This window comes from Oxyura jamaicensis, chromosome 6 (genome assembly GCF_011077185.1).
Source record: "Oxyura jamaicensis isolate SHBP4307 breed ruddy duck chromosome 6, BPBGC_Ojam_1.0, whole genome shotgun sequence".
NCBI classification, from domain to species: Eukaryota; Metazoa; Chordata; class Aves; order Anseriformes; family Anatidae; genus Oxyura; species Oxyura jamaicensis.
In genome coordinates, this window is record NC_048898.1 from 25,698,534 (window position 1) to 25,715,778 (window position 17,245).

Consider the following 17,245-nt stretch of genomic DNA (forward strand, 5'->3'; position numbering starts at 1 on the left):
GAAACTGTGCTTTGCTTTTTCCCTGCTTGTTTGGGAGAGTCTAGGCGTTATGCTGGCATTATGTTAAGCAACTCCCCCCTCTTTCTGCAGTGTAGTTTTGGATAGATGGTATCAACGTTTGTTTTTCCAGACATTAATTAAAATGAGAATTAAGTTAAAATTATCTCAGGGTGCAAACTTGGTCATTTTCTTCCTCATGAGAGCAAAGCGGTGTGCTCACAGTTTTAGTAATTGCAAGAGGTGACTGATGGGAAAGCTAAATGTCTGCTCCTGTGTGGACTTCATTTAACTGTGAAGCAGCCAGGGCAGTTGGGAGGTTCTCCAACTTGTGTATATCTTTGTTACTCTGAATCACTTGTACGCTCAAAACAGAACTTTTTTTCCTGATGGAAAGGGTGCCTAGACTTATCTAGAGCTATAGCAGGTTATTAATAGAACAGACTGCATTTCCTTCACATAAAAATACGAAGGGCACTTTGCAGAGAAAAAATCCTGCTGTGCCTTTCTGTCTTTGGGACCAGCTCATCACCCAGCTAAAATTAAAAGGTGAAGTCAGGCAGTTCTTACCCTCTATTTTTAAACTGCTTCAGCATACGAATGTGAGTGTGAAATCTTTCTTTAGGCCTCTCTTAACTTAATTACCTACTTATTCAAAATATTCTCTTCTCAAATTGCTGAGCTATAATTATGTTCATCATTTCTATGGACACACTGGAAAAGTGTATATTTTTCTTTTGTTAATGTTTAATTAATTTTATACTTAATTTGTAGTTCTGTAGTTATTTACGGTGATGGAAGTTTCATGGTAAGTGTTTAAAACCCATTTGTATCTGTTTCCAAAAAAAAAAAAGGCAACTAAATGATGATCTGGAAAATATGAAAAAGCCCAGTTTAAAAAAAAAAAAAAAAAAAAAGAGAGAAAAGAAAAAATAATAATTTTCATTTGACCATAATAATACAAAATGATGTAACTGCTGAAAATGCTTTGTTGCTTTTTTCTTCATCTTTTGTTCTATGCAAGCTTTTTTTTTTTTTTAATATATTATTTATTTTATTTCTCTTCCTTTTCCTTCGTGCTTGAATAGAAGGGCTGGTGTGACCCCAGTGCATGAAATGCTGTGGAACTGCTTATAAATCACAGATTTGCCACTCTTCTACTGATTTGGATATATTGAATTCATCTTCCTGTGTTTCAGCGAATCTATGAAAAATGTGTATCAAATATCTTTGTTGAAATCGAGTGCTCTTTGCTCGCAGAAATAATGTTCTCCAGCCGCTTACTTTTAGCCTGCAGAGGGTGTGCTTTCCTCCTTCAAATCATCTCCCTGCGCAGTGCTGGTAACACACCGTCCTGTTAACACTGTGCTGAGAATCCGTCCTTGCACCCAGAGGTACAACGGGCAAAGGGCGTCTGTCTGTCTGTTCCCTGTGGCATCTGTTCCTGGATTTCCCTGGCTATCAGGTGTTTGAAGCACAGGCTGTGCCTGCATTTCTCTTGCACCAAGGGTAGTGGTACTTCTTCAGAACTAGACCCTTTCACAATAAAAAGGCACGTTTCTTTGAATTTTCTTTTGGAACTGCCTATTGTCTGTCTTTTTCTATTTTGAACAATGCTTAGAATCCGTACATCTCCATCTTTTCCCAATTTCTTTGTGTTTGTCGGTAGGAGCACCTGTGCCATCAGACATCCTCAAGTCTTCCCTGTGGTTTCCTATGTGCCAGTCACGTAGTGCTCAAGCTCCTTTATATCATGTCATTTGTGTTTTGTCACATACTGATCTGAAGCTGGGCGAGTTGATAAGCTTTTAAAGACGTTTCCTTTAATGTCCAAATACTCCTGGAGTGTGCATATGGGACGGAGTCTGTATTTAGTCCCACCTCTGACAGATGAGTGAGTAAACTGTTTGCTGCAGACTGTCCTTAGGGTGGCTGGTGCTCAGGGAGGGCAGTAAGTGTGGTTCCATCTCCCCAGGCAATTTCCACGTGCTGCTGACCTGATTGGTGTGCTTCCACATATCTCACTCCTCACTTACCAGAAATACCCGAGATTTCTTATGCTTGGGTGTTGGATGACAGCACATTTGTGTTGCTGGTGAGAACCATGTTGCTATTCGTGGTGTTCAGTGGCAGTATAGTTGGGCAGCCAGACAGTGATGTTAAGTAACTCAGACTTGGAGCTGTGGTCTCCTGGACTCTTTGCGTGCCAGTCTCTGGGCTTGGAACAGCCCACCCGTGAATTTGTTCCAAGCTTCCACCCCCTCTGTGTCCTCTCCAGAAAACTCTTGGAAAACCATCTCTTGTGTAAATCCTCCTGGCTGGGTTGGCCACTGCCCCGCTGTTTGCTCCATCCTGTCTTTTTGCCTGGTTTTGATTTCAGATTGAAAACTTGTCAGCAGAGATTTGTGAGTGTTTTACCTCTGGCAAATAAACATATAGGCCTCTAACATACAAGTGAGTGACATAATTCTGTCATGAATGAAAAGCTGCATTTTTAGAGTTAAATATGGACATGATGTTCACCTAAACAATGTGGTTTTCACAAGGCTGATTACATTCATAGATTTTTTTTTTCCTACTGCAGACTGTAGTCCAATATCAGAAACATTACACTGGCAGTACCCACAAAACTTTTTCTGCTGTCATCTCTGTCTACATCTGCTGCTATTTAGCTTTCAATATTCCATTTTTAAAAATATTTTTATTTCTTGTAAATGAGCTTTGTTATGGTACTATTTCACTGAAGCCCCATTGCTTCAGTGCGCTTGTGTTTGTGCCTGAGTCTTGACCAGATCAGTGGGTTTTAACTGTGCTCAAATACTTCTGCACTTGAAATGGAGCCTGAAGAATTTGTCCTCTGGAAGTTTAGATTATGTTTTCACCATTAGAAATGAGGCACCTGACAGCATTAAGTGATCAGAAGGATTCCCAGCCATGGGCAAGCAGCCATTATGTATATATTAATCCAGGGTAGGAAATTTGGACAGCCTTTGATTTAGTAGTGCTCATCTGTTAAAGGTAAGCTGAAGATAAACACAACAGTTACATTTAGAATTGATCATAGTACTGAAATGGAAAGGAGAACTTTATGGGTATAGTGCAAATCCAGTAGAAATGCTGATTGTACTTTTAAACGTCCTGAAAAGTGCATTTCTCAACAGGGCCAAGTGAGCCATTATACGATTGCCATGCCAGTTAAAAAATATCCTACCAGCTTTGTCTCATTTTAAAGCAAACACTAAATTCTCTAACATCCTGTTCGATAGATTGGATTACATTACTGCAGAACTTAAAAAGTGTTTCTGTCTCTCTCTTTCTCTCTTTTTTTTTTTTTTTTTTTTTAGCAGTTTGAGCAAATCAAATATGATACATGAAATGTATTTATTTAAGTGGATAATAAAACTAAAGAGCTAGGTAATAAAGTGGTGTTCACTAAAGCATACAAAACTAATAGAGAGATTCTTGTCACCTGATCTGATAACAACTGGGGAAAACCATAGGGAAGTAATATGTTGTGTGGCATATTGTGCAGGTGGAATAGAAAGCATCCCAACATTATTGAACATTATATATATGTAATGTAATATATAAACTCTTATTTTTATGTGCACATATGTTTTTTGATGCATGTGTGTTTGGGTACTTAAATACAGTTTTATTTATTTAACTCGCTCCTATTTTACAGAACATTTGCAATTTTAGCTATTATTACTGCTAACTTTTTCCAACAAATTAATTCTTCATTTTGACCTCCCACACAGCTGTTGTGTTCTCCAGTCATGTAAGAGCTGTGTTAGAACAATGTTGTATACAACAAATTGCATTGTCCAAAAGGTCCACTTGTTTCTTACCACATTTCTGGGACAGTCTAGGTCAAAGCATGAATGTTGGAATGCATGAATATGATGGAAACTGTCTTCGTCTTTTTAAGACATTTTAAAAACAGGCAAACCAGAACTGTTCCAAATTCCCCCTGATCCTTTGCCTTTTCTGTTGGCTGAGATTTCAGATTATCACATGGCTTATTGCATGATGTCACTTCTACAGCAATTTCTGTCAGGTACTCCGTCCATGATTTTTACCGCATTCATACATTCATAATTTGTGATTAGGTTAGCGTGACCTGATTGTTTGAACGTTTGTGGTTGTGGCAGAGTTTAGCTGCTGAGAACGTTGTGTGAACATGGCTTTATATCTATACTTATCTCTCTCTATATAAATATATATTTATATGTAGTTATAGTGTGTGTGCACATATACATACACACATACATACCTAAATATTTTCTTGAGGTGTGGGTAATATCCCTGTGGCATATCGTCTTATAGATACTGAAGGCTTGAAAGTAAAATAGGAATGCTGTATGGGAAAGCCAGTCCAGAGGTCTCATTTGCTGAGCTCTTCGCAGATAGCCTTGTCAGGGGCTTGTCTTTGTCTTCCTGGAAAAAAAAAAATGCTGTGAAGAGCACAGTGGGATCCGTCAGCCCCGGGCTGTCTGTGAAGGGATCCACTATGATATGAAACCGCTGCGGGTTGTTGACCCGTGCTGGCTTTCAGCCATGGAGCAAGTTCCACAGAAATGGATCTAAGTGCTGTTGTATAAACTTTGCTTCACATGACAGAAGTGGTGCTAGTCCCTTGCTGGCAAGGGGCACGTCCGGCTTCTCTCGTGGCGGGAGCGAGCTCCGCAGCATGCTCATCATGGGCCAGAAATAACAGGCGATGCTGGGCATTCCTCCTGGGGAGAGCAGGCAATATTACAGGCGACTATGACTATATGAAACACAGGGTTGGCTGTTGAGTTGCTCCCTGGTACATTCTTTACGTAGCCTTTGCCTTCAGCAGCTGCCCATGAGCAGTCCTTTCTGCCCCTACCAGCACAGGGACCACTCTCTGAGTGGTCAGGGACAGTGACCTTAAATTCCTGTGCTGCCATCAAGGGCCAGCACGATCTTGAATCCTACCGCATGCTGAACAGAAATTGCTCACCACTGGGGAATCTTCAAGTCACCTTGCTGGTCCTGAAAAACTATACCCCAGTATCGTTTCTCTGAGCTAACTAATCCACTGCAAGAATGGATTTAGCAAGACAATTTATCAGTGGAGATTTGCATCGGTGCGTAACTGGTTAAGGATGTAAGCTGAAATTTAAATTTGTACTTAGATATGGGTTTTATTTAAAACAATATCCTACTTAGGATTACAGTAACATATTTTACAAATCACTCTTCAGAGCTCAAATGGCTATATTATATATGAAGAACGGATTCAGGAGGCTTCACAGTATTAGTGATTATCTTGTAATGTTTTCCAGATGGCAGAACGTGACGTAACCTATACTGTCCAGTTTCACTGCACCACATACTCTGTCATACCCAATAAGTAACCAAGAGACTATTAGAAAATAACTTGTTAATTCATATGTTCCTTATTATGTTGTGAAAACTGCAGATTAACAAATCACTTGTTGGTGAATGCCAGAAGATTGATTGCTTCTCAAAGCTCTGCAAGAACTAGATATGCGACTTGGATTAGCTAGCTCTACTATGCTTTGGTGAATGAAGTCCATTTTCCTAAGGGCTGTAAGGTAGTTTGCATCTATTCAGCTATAAATTTCTCTAGCAGCACTCAGTAATTCCCATTCTTGATCTTTGGAGAAGCAATGGGAATGTTTATTGTTTGGGTTGATCGGAAACAACCACACTGCTAGTTGTGTGGGCACGGTGGCTAAATTCAACTTAATTGCAGCTTGCAGTTGCTCATAATTCTGCTGATGTTTGTGCGATAATGTTGTTTACTAACTGGTGCTTTTATTAGGCTCATAGACCATCATCTGAATGTCAAACCCATCAAGTTTAAGTAGGCACTTAGCTCAGGATTTTCTCAGCGTTAATTGAAGGCGTCGGGGTACTGTGCTGGGACAGGTGCAGTCTTGCTGTACAGAGGCATTATTTGAGGAGTACAAGGGGAATGAAAGCTCCTGGTGTATCCTGACATCCAGCTGTGTAGATTTTCTCACTTGAACCTGCATCCAAGAAGTCTTTAAGGGAGATTAGGACTGTGGTAGGAGGTTTCGATCCACTGGCAGTTGTCCTGTGGAGTGGATTTTGTAGGCACTTCTTCAGGCTATCCTACCCTTTGATTAAGCCCAGGAAAAATGGGTTGCAGAGAAGAGTAAGAGATACATAAATACATGGTATTAACCAGCTTCTGTAAAGGATGAGAAAACTTCCTGAAATGGATTTAATATCTTGCAGTGGTCTCATCATCCAGGGAGCAGCTGCTTGTAGGCTGCCATCGGTAGGCTGCAGATTGCTAATCGGCACCTTCTGCTCTGTCCATAGGCATTCAGGCAAGGAGGCCTGGAACAGGAGCTGAAAAATGCTCTGGAGAAAAGAACAGCTTCTAACATAACCCTAGTTTCAATGGTTGTGCCATGCTTGCTTGTTTTACCAGATGACTTCCTCGTATGGTTTTTATCACGCACGGCATTACTGGGCTGGAGGATGCTTTTATTTTTCCTTTATCGTGTCTCTGGGGAATTCCACAGCTCAGTACCAAAACATCCCCTTGTATGGGAAGAGGGAACGAGGAGAGGTTTACATGGTGGATGTCTCATTTTACAGTTTCCTGATGATCTTCGGTTTGGCTGCCTGTAAGGAGCGTTTGTTGTTCATATTCACTCAGGCCAGGCTTATTTATTGACTCAAGCTGTCTTTGCTGGATGCAGCATTGCTGGTGATGAATGTGCTTTGTCATTCTGATTTGCATGCCTTGTCGTGTGAAACAAAATTAATGGTGGTGGCTTTTGGAAATTGAAGAATAGCTGAGAGCTAATTTCATTTTTCATTTACTATTCCTCCAAGTCCATGGGAAGGGCTGCGATGCTCGGTGTTACGTAGCCTCTATGCCTCTTTCTCTGTGTCTTCTGTAAAGGCTGTGTAGAAAATGGGCTCTCCATGATGAGGACAGAGCAGGGAAAGGGTCCTGAAAGGACAGCATTTTTGTACATTTATTTCCACAGCCCTTCTCCCTTTTTTCCCTATCTCTCAGCAGCTTTTCCTTCAGGTTTTCTCCCACATAAAATCTCATTAACCTTCCTGATGTCCTCTCATATCCTGATCTGCCAGATCCCTAATTTCTCCTCTACTAAGCCAAGGTTTTCACTTTTTTGTGTAAGAACTGGCTGCTTCTTCCTCATCAGCTAAACCCTGTGTATGTAATACAAAGCAGAAATATCCATCACTTTTTCCCTTTGGTAGGAAATACTGTATAGAGAAGTCACAACAACTTTGACTCCTGGTGAAGTTTCTGCTCAGAAAGCCAACCCACTGACTTGGGTTAAGAAAATGGGAGTGAATTTCAGCTTTTGGCTGTCTGAGAGAGCCCAGAGCTCATAGAGAGAACTTTTTGTTCTGGAAATGTAACATTTATTAAAGGTCTGAAAATCCTTTATTACAAGCATCTTTCTAGCACTATGTTGTCTCTACTGTAAAAGCACTGGGTTTGTTGATGAAGGTGGGAGACATTCTCTTCCAGGGGAGGAGCAGTGACTCCATATTTTAAAGAAATTGTATAAGGCAAACCAAAATCCTGCCTTGACGGATTTTTGGCATTGCAGAACACTGCTGTAAACATAGATTTTGTTAGCTCAGTATGCACGTTGCAGGTCTCTTAGCCATATAGCTCAGCGGGCGTTCCGCAGGTCTCATAGCCATAAGCGCAAAAGGTCAGGGTTGTGTTTAGCCTGTAACTATCAAGTCTGTGATACAGTATTAGTCATAGAAACTTGAGAAATTTGTTAAGATATTCCGAGGTTGATTTTGATATATTGGAACAGCTTTTAAAAATCCATCACAGCTTAAAGTGGCTGAGCCAGCATGAAAGGCAGTCGATTGAAACACAGTCTTTAAAAGTCTTCCTCATATGGTTTGTGATATTTACAATCTTCTGCTCATTTTGAGAGAAAACGTATCTGTAAGTGTAAAAACTGTCAGTCTAGAAGTAAATTATTTATGCATAATATAGTTAAAATATTTTCAAGTAACTTTCCAGTTGCAGGAATAACATGAGATCATTTTAGCAATATTAGTTTAAAAGTTATTCAGGTGCATATACATTTTTTTTTTTTAATGTTGCAGGTCATTCTTTAAAGTACGTAATTATTGCATTGATCTTCTCACCTCAGCCCTCAGTTTCTAATAAATCCCAGTTAGGCAATTTTTATTATTCAGTAGTGCTTTAATCACTGTATTTTTTGGTCGTTTCCTTACAATAGCTTTAATTAAATCAGTTATGTCAAACAATTGTTATCGGAAAGATACACAGAAAACTATGAACCAGTCCTGCATAAATTGCTTAGTTTCCTTAGTCACTTTTTCTGTTTAAAGGTGGAGGTTTTTATGAAGCAGTCAAGTGACAAACGGATGTATTAGTTGATACCCATCTGCTTGTTCTATCCTGAAAAAGAGCCAAATTGCAGGGGGTAGGGTGGGAGCAAAAGTGCACAGAATATATGTGTCTTCAGTGTTTAAATAAAAAAAAAGAAAAAATGAAAACCAAACCAAAACCACGCAAACAAAGCCCCCACGATCTGTTTAGTCTCTTATGCTAATTGCAGGAAAAATGTGTGTATAATGCATATATTTATATATTTATATATATATATGTATATATATATATATATATATTTTACAGAACTCATAGAACAGATTACCAAACTGTATTGCCTAGTTTTTCCATGGGTAGTAGTTAACCTCGAGGCAAAAACAAGCTGGCTGTCTTGCTCTATGCAGAGAGTCCTGTGAGCTGGTTAGGTGGGGAATGACAGCTGCAGAAAGAAGCAATGTGGATGGGACAAGCAAAATGGGTAATTGCTTTCATGACTGTTATCTGTTGTGTTATTTATTGGCCAACATTAACATACTGTTGCACATCAGATAATTTTACTGTAATTAGATATTTTCTGATTATATTAAACGCAAGTGTCTCACATTCATTCTTATCGGAGTATTTCTGGTCTCAAAGGCACGTGCAAAAATGTGCTATTTTTGTGCTTATTCTCCAGACATGTTAAATACATAAATGTAAATCATTAGTTCAAGTAGCTGTTATTTTCTGAGAGATAATGGCTTATTGTTATTTTAAATTCTTCTTTTCCATTCTTGTTTAAATGTGTATATATATAAGGAAAACATGTTTTGTCTGTGCCCCATCAAGAAGATTTGTTTCTTTTTTCCAATGGCACACAAACAAAACATACTGTCTTCTAAAAGCAGGAGATTGTTTTCCTGGCAACGTAAGTCTCTTTGGGAAACTGGCAGGTCAAATTCATCATTACTTGCAAGCTAAACATATATAACATGAAAGCTATTTAGGCATGCCTGAATTCCACAGTGCTATTTTGAGTTATTTTTCAGAGCACTTACAAGGAAAAAAAAAAAAAAAGACATTTTTTTTTAATGTTCAGCAATTTATTTTGTTTTATTTTTAACCAGGCTTAGAAATAACAGATGGATATAAATGTGTGAAGACAAATATTTTAATGAGAGGGAATGTACATTTGGAAAAAAAAAAAAAAAAGTGGAATAATTCTAATTTCAGCTGCTGATTTAATAAGGGGTTTCATTCTGTTCTATACTGATACTTTGTCAAATGTGGCTAGCTAAGTAATACCAAATAATACATGTCCTTTCAGTAACTTTATGTAGATGATTCTTACCCCTTGATTTCTTGAAACTTCTCTTATCGCTATTTATTACCTTGGAATCCTACTATACATGAAGGGTTGGAAAGTCAAATATTAGTTATTTATGAGGTTCATGAAGGTTTTTGGTAGAATTTTCTTTCAGTAAGTATTTATAGTAGAATACAAATGGCTGATTATTTTTTTCTTTTAATTTTAATTTTCTTTTTTTTCTTTTTTTTTATTTTTTGCTTTTAAAAATCATTCTTCGTCATTTTTTGGGGTGAAAATATATGCAGCCATGCATTCTAGTCACAATGCAGAATTCCTCAAATAATTGCAACTTCAGAGGGCATTTTTAGAACTTAGTTTCTGGTTTCTCAGCTTTTCTTTATTTTTCTTGGGTTTGGGATTTTTTATACAAAAAATCTAGTGTGTACTTGTTTTATAAAATCCAAAACTAGAACATCCCATTTTTAAATAACACAAACAAAAAATCTTGAAAAAGGGTTTCTTATGTAAAATAGTCTTAAAAAGGAAAACAAAACAAACATACAAAAAAAAAAAACAACTTTGTTCTACTCTTGCAAAGAACTCAATCTCAGCTAAAAAGCATGCCTACTTTCTATTATTGAAATTGAATATATCAGAAACTGGTGTATTTAATTGTGTTATGAAATTCTAAAATTCTGCAATGGAAAAAGAATGGGTCTAATACTTGTTTGGTGAAATTAATTTATTATTAATTAATAGCATCTAGTTATTATCTTTCTGTTAATACATTTACTATATGTATATTTTAACCTATGGGCTGTGACAAAATGTGAACATACAGACTATTCTTGCCTTAAGTTCAAGCACCTTGTTCCCTTTCAAAAGATAAACTTTCAATAGGCCAGCGCTTATCTGCCTGGCTTCCTGGCTGGCTGAGATTTAAGCTATACTGGCTCGAACAACGCACGCAGTCGAACCTTGCTAACCTATGTGAGTGCTCAGCAAGAACATGGGGAATTGCTGAATTCTTATCAGTAAGAGGAAAAACTCAAAAGCAAAGATAATGAATCAGAAAAGGTAGTGTATTCATTTAAAGTGATATTGGTTTATGATAATTACTTTGAGTAACATTTCATAGTTAATATTTCTTTTATAAGCTCATAAAAGTGAAGAGGACAGTAGGGTATCTTACTGCTACGTGTGGCTACTAGATCTTCTGTAAGAAGCATTTATGTTTATAATGTGTAATATTGTGGAGATTAGCAAAAGGCAGATGAAGGTCTCTTTTTTTTTGTTTTGTTTTTTGTTTTAATTCTTGCTGTGAGTGTAATGCTAGTGGTTGTCTTTGTAAGGAAAAGATCTACTTCTGTTGAAAGGATAATGCACATGAACAAGAGAAAGGACCTCAAGGTAGGATTTATTTTTCTTGTTCCTATTGCCCTTGATGAATATGTTTTTTCTCAAATGTGGTTCAGAGAAGTTGTTCTCAAATGTGCTGCAGCAGATTCAGATGCCATCATATGAAGTGCTTAATATGGTCTGCAAAACAAGTAACTCTGCGATAACCGTGCAAGTGTTCTCTGCTGCTCTCAGACGGTCTATTTTTGACCTGGAGACCAGTATCAAGTCCTGGATTTTGTCAGGTCAGGGGGTGGACTCCAAAGACCTTATCTCTTTTTTTCCTTTTGTTGACAACATATCCTTATCCTTCCTGGGTCCTGGAGTGACTGCTTGATAGTGCTGGTATTTAAAATACCTAGATAGGAGAAGTCATGGAAATTCCTTTTCTATTTTTAAGGATGCTCATTAAAGTTGCTAGTAAGGCTCAGTGAGACACAGGAGTATGGGAAAAGACTGGGGAAGTACACTATCAGAGAGACCAGGAATTCATAGAAAACCATGTCACCTTCAAGACACTTTGTTAGGGAAATGTATGAAATGCATAAATTAGGGTTAAATAAGCATAAATAAATTAACTATTTTGTATGCATATTCATTTATTTATTTTTAGTAGGTAAACTTTTAGGAAAAGTATATTTTTCTGATGCCTTTGGGAATTATTTGATTAAAAGTTTTTTGTTTTTAAAGAACATTACACTTATTTAAGCAACAGCTATTCATGTGCTTTTTTAGATTTACTGTTAGATAAGCAGCTGACACTCAATTATACACATAATATAAATAAAAACAATATATACATACTATATAATATAATAATATACCATATATGTAGTTATATATATGAATAATATGAAGGAAAATAAAGAACAGAGGGAGGAGGTCAAATTCTGTGTGAAGTATTCACACCGTGAAGAGGTGTGTGGTCTTTGGAGTCTGGCAGTAGCCAGATTCATTCACATACTTAAATCAATTTTTGTTTTTTACTGCTTAATGTCTTAGCTTGATGCTTCCCCCCTGCCCCAAATTTGTGAACCTTGCAATGTCAAAAGAGCAAAGCAGTTTAACGGTAGTTACTGCTCTGTCTGTGTTTGTGGGCTAATAATGCAGAATTGCATAACTAATAAAGTGTAGGCTTCAACTGGCTTTTTTTGTATTGAATTTAAAATTGGAAGAAATTAATGTGAACAAATTAACTGAAAATTTAAGAAATCTGCAGCAATAAAACACAATGATTTCTCCCTTATAGGAGAAATTATGAGTTTTTAAATTTTTGAGTATAGACAAAAAAAAACACAACTATTTCAGAGTTGTGCATAGCTTCCTATTGTTAGAACAACACTCAGGGTAAATATGATTGATGGCTTTGGCAAAATGATAATTTTCTCTCTGCTTTCAGTCTTTTTCATATAGTAACAACTTTTATTGGGGAGGGAAGGCAAAAGGAAAGAGAAGAATCAATTTATTCAATAGAGGCATTTAACTAGTAAATGGTTCCCTACCTAAAAACACGTTTGCAAAATTTAAGCAGGACTTTGGAGGATAAAGTGAAAATACATGAACTTACATATTATATATACATATAAAAAAAATGTTCTTCCATGTAGTCAGACTGTGTGTAAAAATGTACTTATTAAAAATTTTTAAGGTGACCCATTCTCTTCAACTTAATCATACTGTGGGAAATGTATTACATGAAGATTTTTCTCATGCAGCTACCTGAAATTTTCATTTTGTTCAATGGTTACTGAGTTTTTTTTGTGCTACCTAAAATGGTATTTTTATGCCTACTGACATGAACTATCATTGTGTTATCAGCAATGATGGTGAATTATACTGAAAAAAATTAATTTGATAAATAATATGCATTTGAGCTTGCATTAGTGTAACCTGGCACAAGATAGTATTTAACATATGTATCTGTATCATCTTGGGCAGCGGGTGTAAAGCTCGGTATGAGGAGTAAATACTGCCTCGGACAAAGAAAAACTGTGGAATTCTTTCATCTTTCAATATAAATTCTTAGTTGGTGACAGCGGGGTCACCCCACTGGCAGTTTGCGCAGCGCAGCAGCTCATTTATGAGGTCTCCCCTGGATATCGTCAAGGCGTTAACTGCTGCCTGCTTCGGTTTTAGTGGTTTGCAGTGTCTGTCTCACACGGTTTTGTGTAAACTGGTTTTAAAAGGCTGGAAATAACTGTGAAATCTGCCAAAAGAATACTCAGAATATTTCTGTAGCAAATAAAAACAAGTGCTACGTGTTGATACTGATTAAGATTAGAAAGTAGTAAGAAGAGCTGAAGATATTCCTTGTTTTTAGTACTTATTTAAATCAGTATAGACAATTTCTGTGACCAACTCAGTTGAAAAACAGGAATTATTTTAAAGTGACATAATAAATCTTAGCCTAATTATCCCCCTGTTGTTCCTGGAAGGGCAAAGCTCTTCGTATCATTCAGGAAAACATTGACACTGTGTCCCATTAATTACTACTCTGATCAATTGTTTCTGTTGCAGTCCTCCCTGTGAGCATTACTCCTGTATTAAATACATGCAGTTCTACTTGTTTTGTTAATAAAACAATCAGGATCACACAGCTTGGTCAGTACTTGTCTTGGTAGTTTGTAATTCTGGCTACGTAAATTTAAGTGCTCTTGTAAAAAGTATATGAATTTAACAGCATAGACTGCTCTGAAGTACTCTCTAATTCTATGGGTTTTAAGCATAGATTAATCCCCAGTGATTCCCAGGGCTAGATAAGTAAACATAAGAACATTTACCTGTTAAAAAGTGTACAGTCTGTTTTACAGTGGATTGCATGTCGCTTGTGGATCTGTAGACTTGACATATGGAGGGAATTTGTCTTTTCTTAGTGTCATTCATCTGTCTTGAAAATCTCTCTCTCTGAAAGTGTAGGGGAAAACTGAAAAGGCGGAAAAAGACATTGCAGAATGAGCTTCTTTGGTCCCAGTCAGATCCTCTGTGCGTTTCCAGTTAGAGCTGGGATTTCTTCCTTAAACGACCTAACTTCGAGGATTTAAAAAGCCTCTATTTCGGTAGTAGACATAGCTTAACCTTTGCAACACTTTGCATTTCTTATGTTTAAGCTTGTCATGGTGACTTCTTACATTTACTAAAACCGCAGCTCTCAGGCTTTTCATGTATCACGCAGATACCGCAGGTCAGCAGGGCATTAGAGCTGTGCTGAATGCAGTCGCTTCCTTGAGTAGTATCTGGCTGTCCTTTTGCTCAGAGTTACTGCTCTAATACAGTGAGCCATGATTTTCTGTCTTGACTTTAGCTTGAGTGAAAGCTATAGCACAGCAGTGGCATTGTGGGTTTCTGTAGCAGATTTTACTCAGTGTAGTTTAAATATAATGTTTCTTGGTAAGTGGAAAGGCAAAGAAAATCTAGCAGTCATATTGCTGATGCAGCACTGTGTATCAAAAGACCGGAATTGTTAAACTGTGAGCTAAACTTCCCAGTTGTGCCATGACCCACTGCAGATAGCACTTAAGCAAGCGTGTGAAGGAGTTTAGCTGTAAATTACTCATTTGTAGAATATATCAAATGTCTCTTTGTTGGCACAGGTGAGGATTATTTGTATTTTAAAAATACTCTCAACTCATTGTTGAGACATACTAATATAATCAAGAAATAATGACCTTCCTTAAGAATAATTTGCTCTGGAATGGTTCTTTATAGGTATCTTTCTTCCCACTGCATATACGTAATAGGCATATAACTAAGCAAATTATGCAGTTTACAAAATCCTAATACACCAATAAATATCTTCTGTATTATTACCTGCAAAGAGTAGCAGGGAGCATAAGCTCTTTCTTTCCAGGAACATGCAAATACATTTTATATTCCCTGCTCTCTCTTCATCATATTTCAGAGTGTGTCTGTATAAAAAAAATACATTTTTAGAGACTTCTGTTCAGCTCTCACAATCATGCTTGCACATAAAGTTGCAAAGACCATTGGTTTGGGGTTTTGTTTGTCATTCCTAAGTACTGTTGTAGCGTAAAGTTTTTCTTTTCAGCATTAGAAGTTCTTTCTCTGATTCTTGCTTGAGGAAATGTGTAGGGGAATCCCACGCTGGTATCTAAGCATAATAAATGCTAATGTCCAATATTAAGCTTTGTTAAACAACCCATAGAATCAATAAATATTGAAGTCTTAATGAAATGACTACAGGACAAATATAAATTTTGGCTTCATTGAGCAGGAAAATAATCTTGTTGCATCTAGTTTCAAATCTTCCTGTATGAATAACTGTTGTGGGACAGTTTGAAGCCCAAGTCCAACAAAGTCTTGTCAATGGACTTTAAGTCCTAGAGCAATTATATTCATGGAAATTTGTTGACATTAACATTTTGGGTTTAACAGAGAAGCAAAACAAAAATAACCTGAAAAGAGTCCAGGGAGGTGTTGGTAACCTTGGCCCCCTTAAGAGCCTATGGAATTAGTGATTTTTCCTTCATAGCACAATTGAGACACAAAACCTCTGTTTTCTTTAGCAAGAATGCTTGGACGCCCTCCAATCAAGTGTGAACAAAGAGTTGTCTGTCAGGGTCCCAGGAGCCCCACATCTGCTTTTTAAAACAGGATGTGGGGAAGGGTAAAAATCCACTACATCTGTGACGCTAACATGGTTTGGAGAACACCTGGAATTACCAGACCCAGCATTTGACACTTTTCTCTGGAGCTCATTTCTGACAGATTAAATGCTTTAGGGGCCAGGTTCCTGAGTCGTGTGGGAGCGCAGTGCTAGGACACATTTTCCACTGCAGGGTCTGGCACCTAAAATCTGAACCTAGTAATTCTCCTTTGGAAAATAATAAAATCATTTCAACAAATATTTTCTGTTTTTATTTTATGTTTAAGTTACCAAAAAAAAAAAAAAAAGAGTAATTTTCAGTTCCTTTCAGTATCCACTCAAAATTTTGTAAGGAAGTGCGTTATATTTATGCCTTTATTTTTGTAAATTAACTTCTCGTTAAGCTGATTTCACTAGTGTGATTGTCCAATAAGACAGAGAATGTAGAACACACAAACAGGTTGTGTAACAGGTTCATTCTGTGCCTGAAGGAGCACAGATAGCTCAGCATTTTAAGTAGAACCTAAAAATGTTCCCACTGATCAACGTGAAGTGAAAACAGCCCAGGTATGTCGTACTATCAACCAGCTTTTAGCAGAATGTAATTCACCACTTACTCAGATCATTGGCTAACTAAGAAAAAGGAGAATAAGTGTTTTGGTGGGCAGTTGGTGGAAGGAAAATTTTCTTGACTTTTTGATTATTCAGCTATCTTGTTTTCAACTAAAGATGTCACCACGTGGTGAATTTTGTCAACAGTTTCAAAGAAGTAGCAGTGTTTAATTTGTTCAAAGTTTTCTTCTGTCACTGCATGTCATGTCAAAACCATTTGTTGGGTGCCTTCATTTGCAACGGGGAAGCAATGGCGAGCTACCATGTGCTGACTCTAAAACTCCTAAAAATCAGGAACAGCAATAATAAAGCATGTCTAGGCATGATATAAAAGTTCTGCTTTCTATTTTATAATTTTATTTAAATTGGTGGCCCAATTAGCTGTGTATTAATATGTGTAGTATGTTTAAAGACAGAAATAAAGATTATTGTTCATAATACATTTTGTAATGTATTTTAGAAAGTAGCTGTAATAATAAAAAAAAAAAGCGATTACTGTCATCTATATTTCTGGAATTTCAAACCTCACAGGAGAGCTCTGTAGTGGGAAGGTTGTCAGACGGATTTGTAATTATATGTTCTTGAAACCAGTAGGTGAGTATGGTAATAACTGCCTTGTGTGTTTGCTCATCATTTGTGATAGCACGACTGTGTGTTTCAAACTGAATTTTCAAAGCGTTTCATGTTTTCAGTACTGAAATAGAGTATTTCAGAGGATATGCAGTGCAGATGAAGAGGCAGCTGAGTGCTTTAATTCTTGATTAGTTTTTATGGCAAATACCAAAAGTTGAGGATGTTCATGGGTTGTTTGTTTGTTTGTTTTGGTCAGCCGAGGTTCTGCTGTTTCCTCAGGAGGACTGGTTTGAATGATGTGAACTTGTAAAATGTGATTCTTTTGGAAGCAATCCTCAATTACTAAGAAGGACGCTTGTTTAATCTCTTACAAAACTGTCTC

The 17,245-nt window shown here is 37.2% G+C and overlaps 1 protein-coding gene and 1 long non-coding RNA gene across 5 annotated transcripts in view; one reads left to right on the forward strand and one right to left on the reverse strand.

Annotated features, from left to right (window-relative positions):
* Positions 1-17,245, forward strand: part of RBM20 (RNA binding motif protein 20) — a 103,943-nt gene that overhangs the window by 12,196 nt on the left and 74,502 nt on the right. The window contains exon 1 of one of the 4 annotated variants that reach the window (XM_035330368.1): positions 10,630-10,754. The exons of the other annotated variants lie outside the window; for them this stretch is intronic. Coding sequence (XP_035186259.1) covers positions 10,741-10,754 — 14 coding nt within the window. The 5' untranslated portion in view covers positions 10,630-10,740. Of the gene's footprint in view, positions 1-10,629; positions 10,755-17,245 lie in introns of those variants that run through there. 4 annotated transcript variants of the gene reach the window in all.
* On the reverse strand, positions 11,316-14,382 carry LOC118169242. The gene is made up of 3 exons (XR_004751975.1): positions 14,252-14,382; positions 13,856-13,998; positions 11,316-11,433 (listed from the first exon to the last, which is right to left on the reverse strand). It is a non-coding gene; the product is annotated as an uncharacterized LOC118169242 (long non-coding RNA).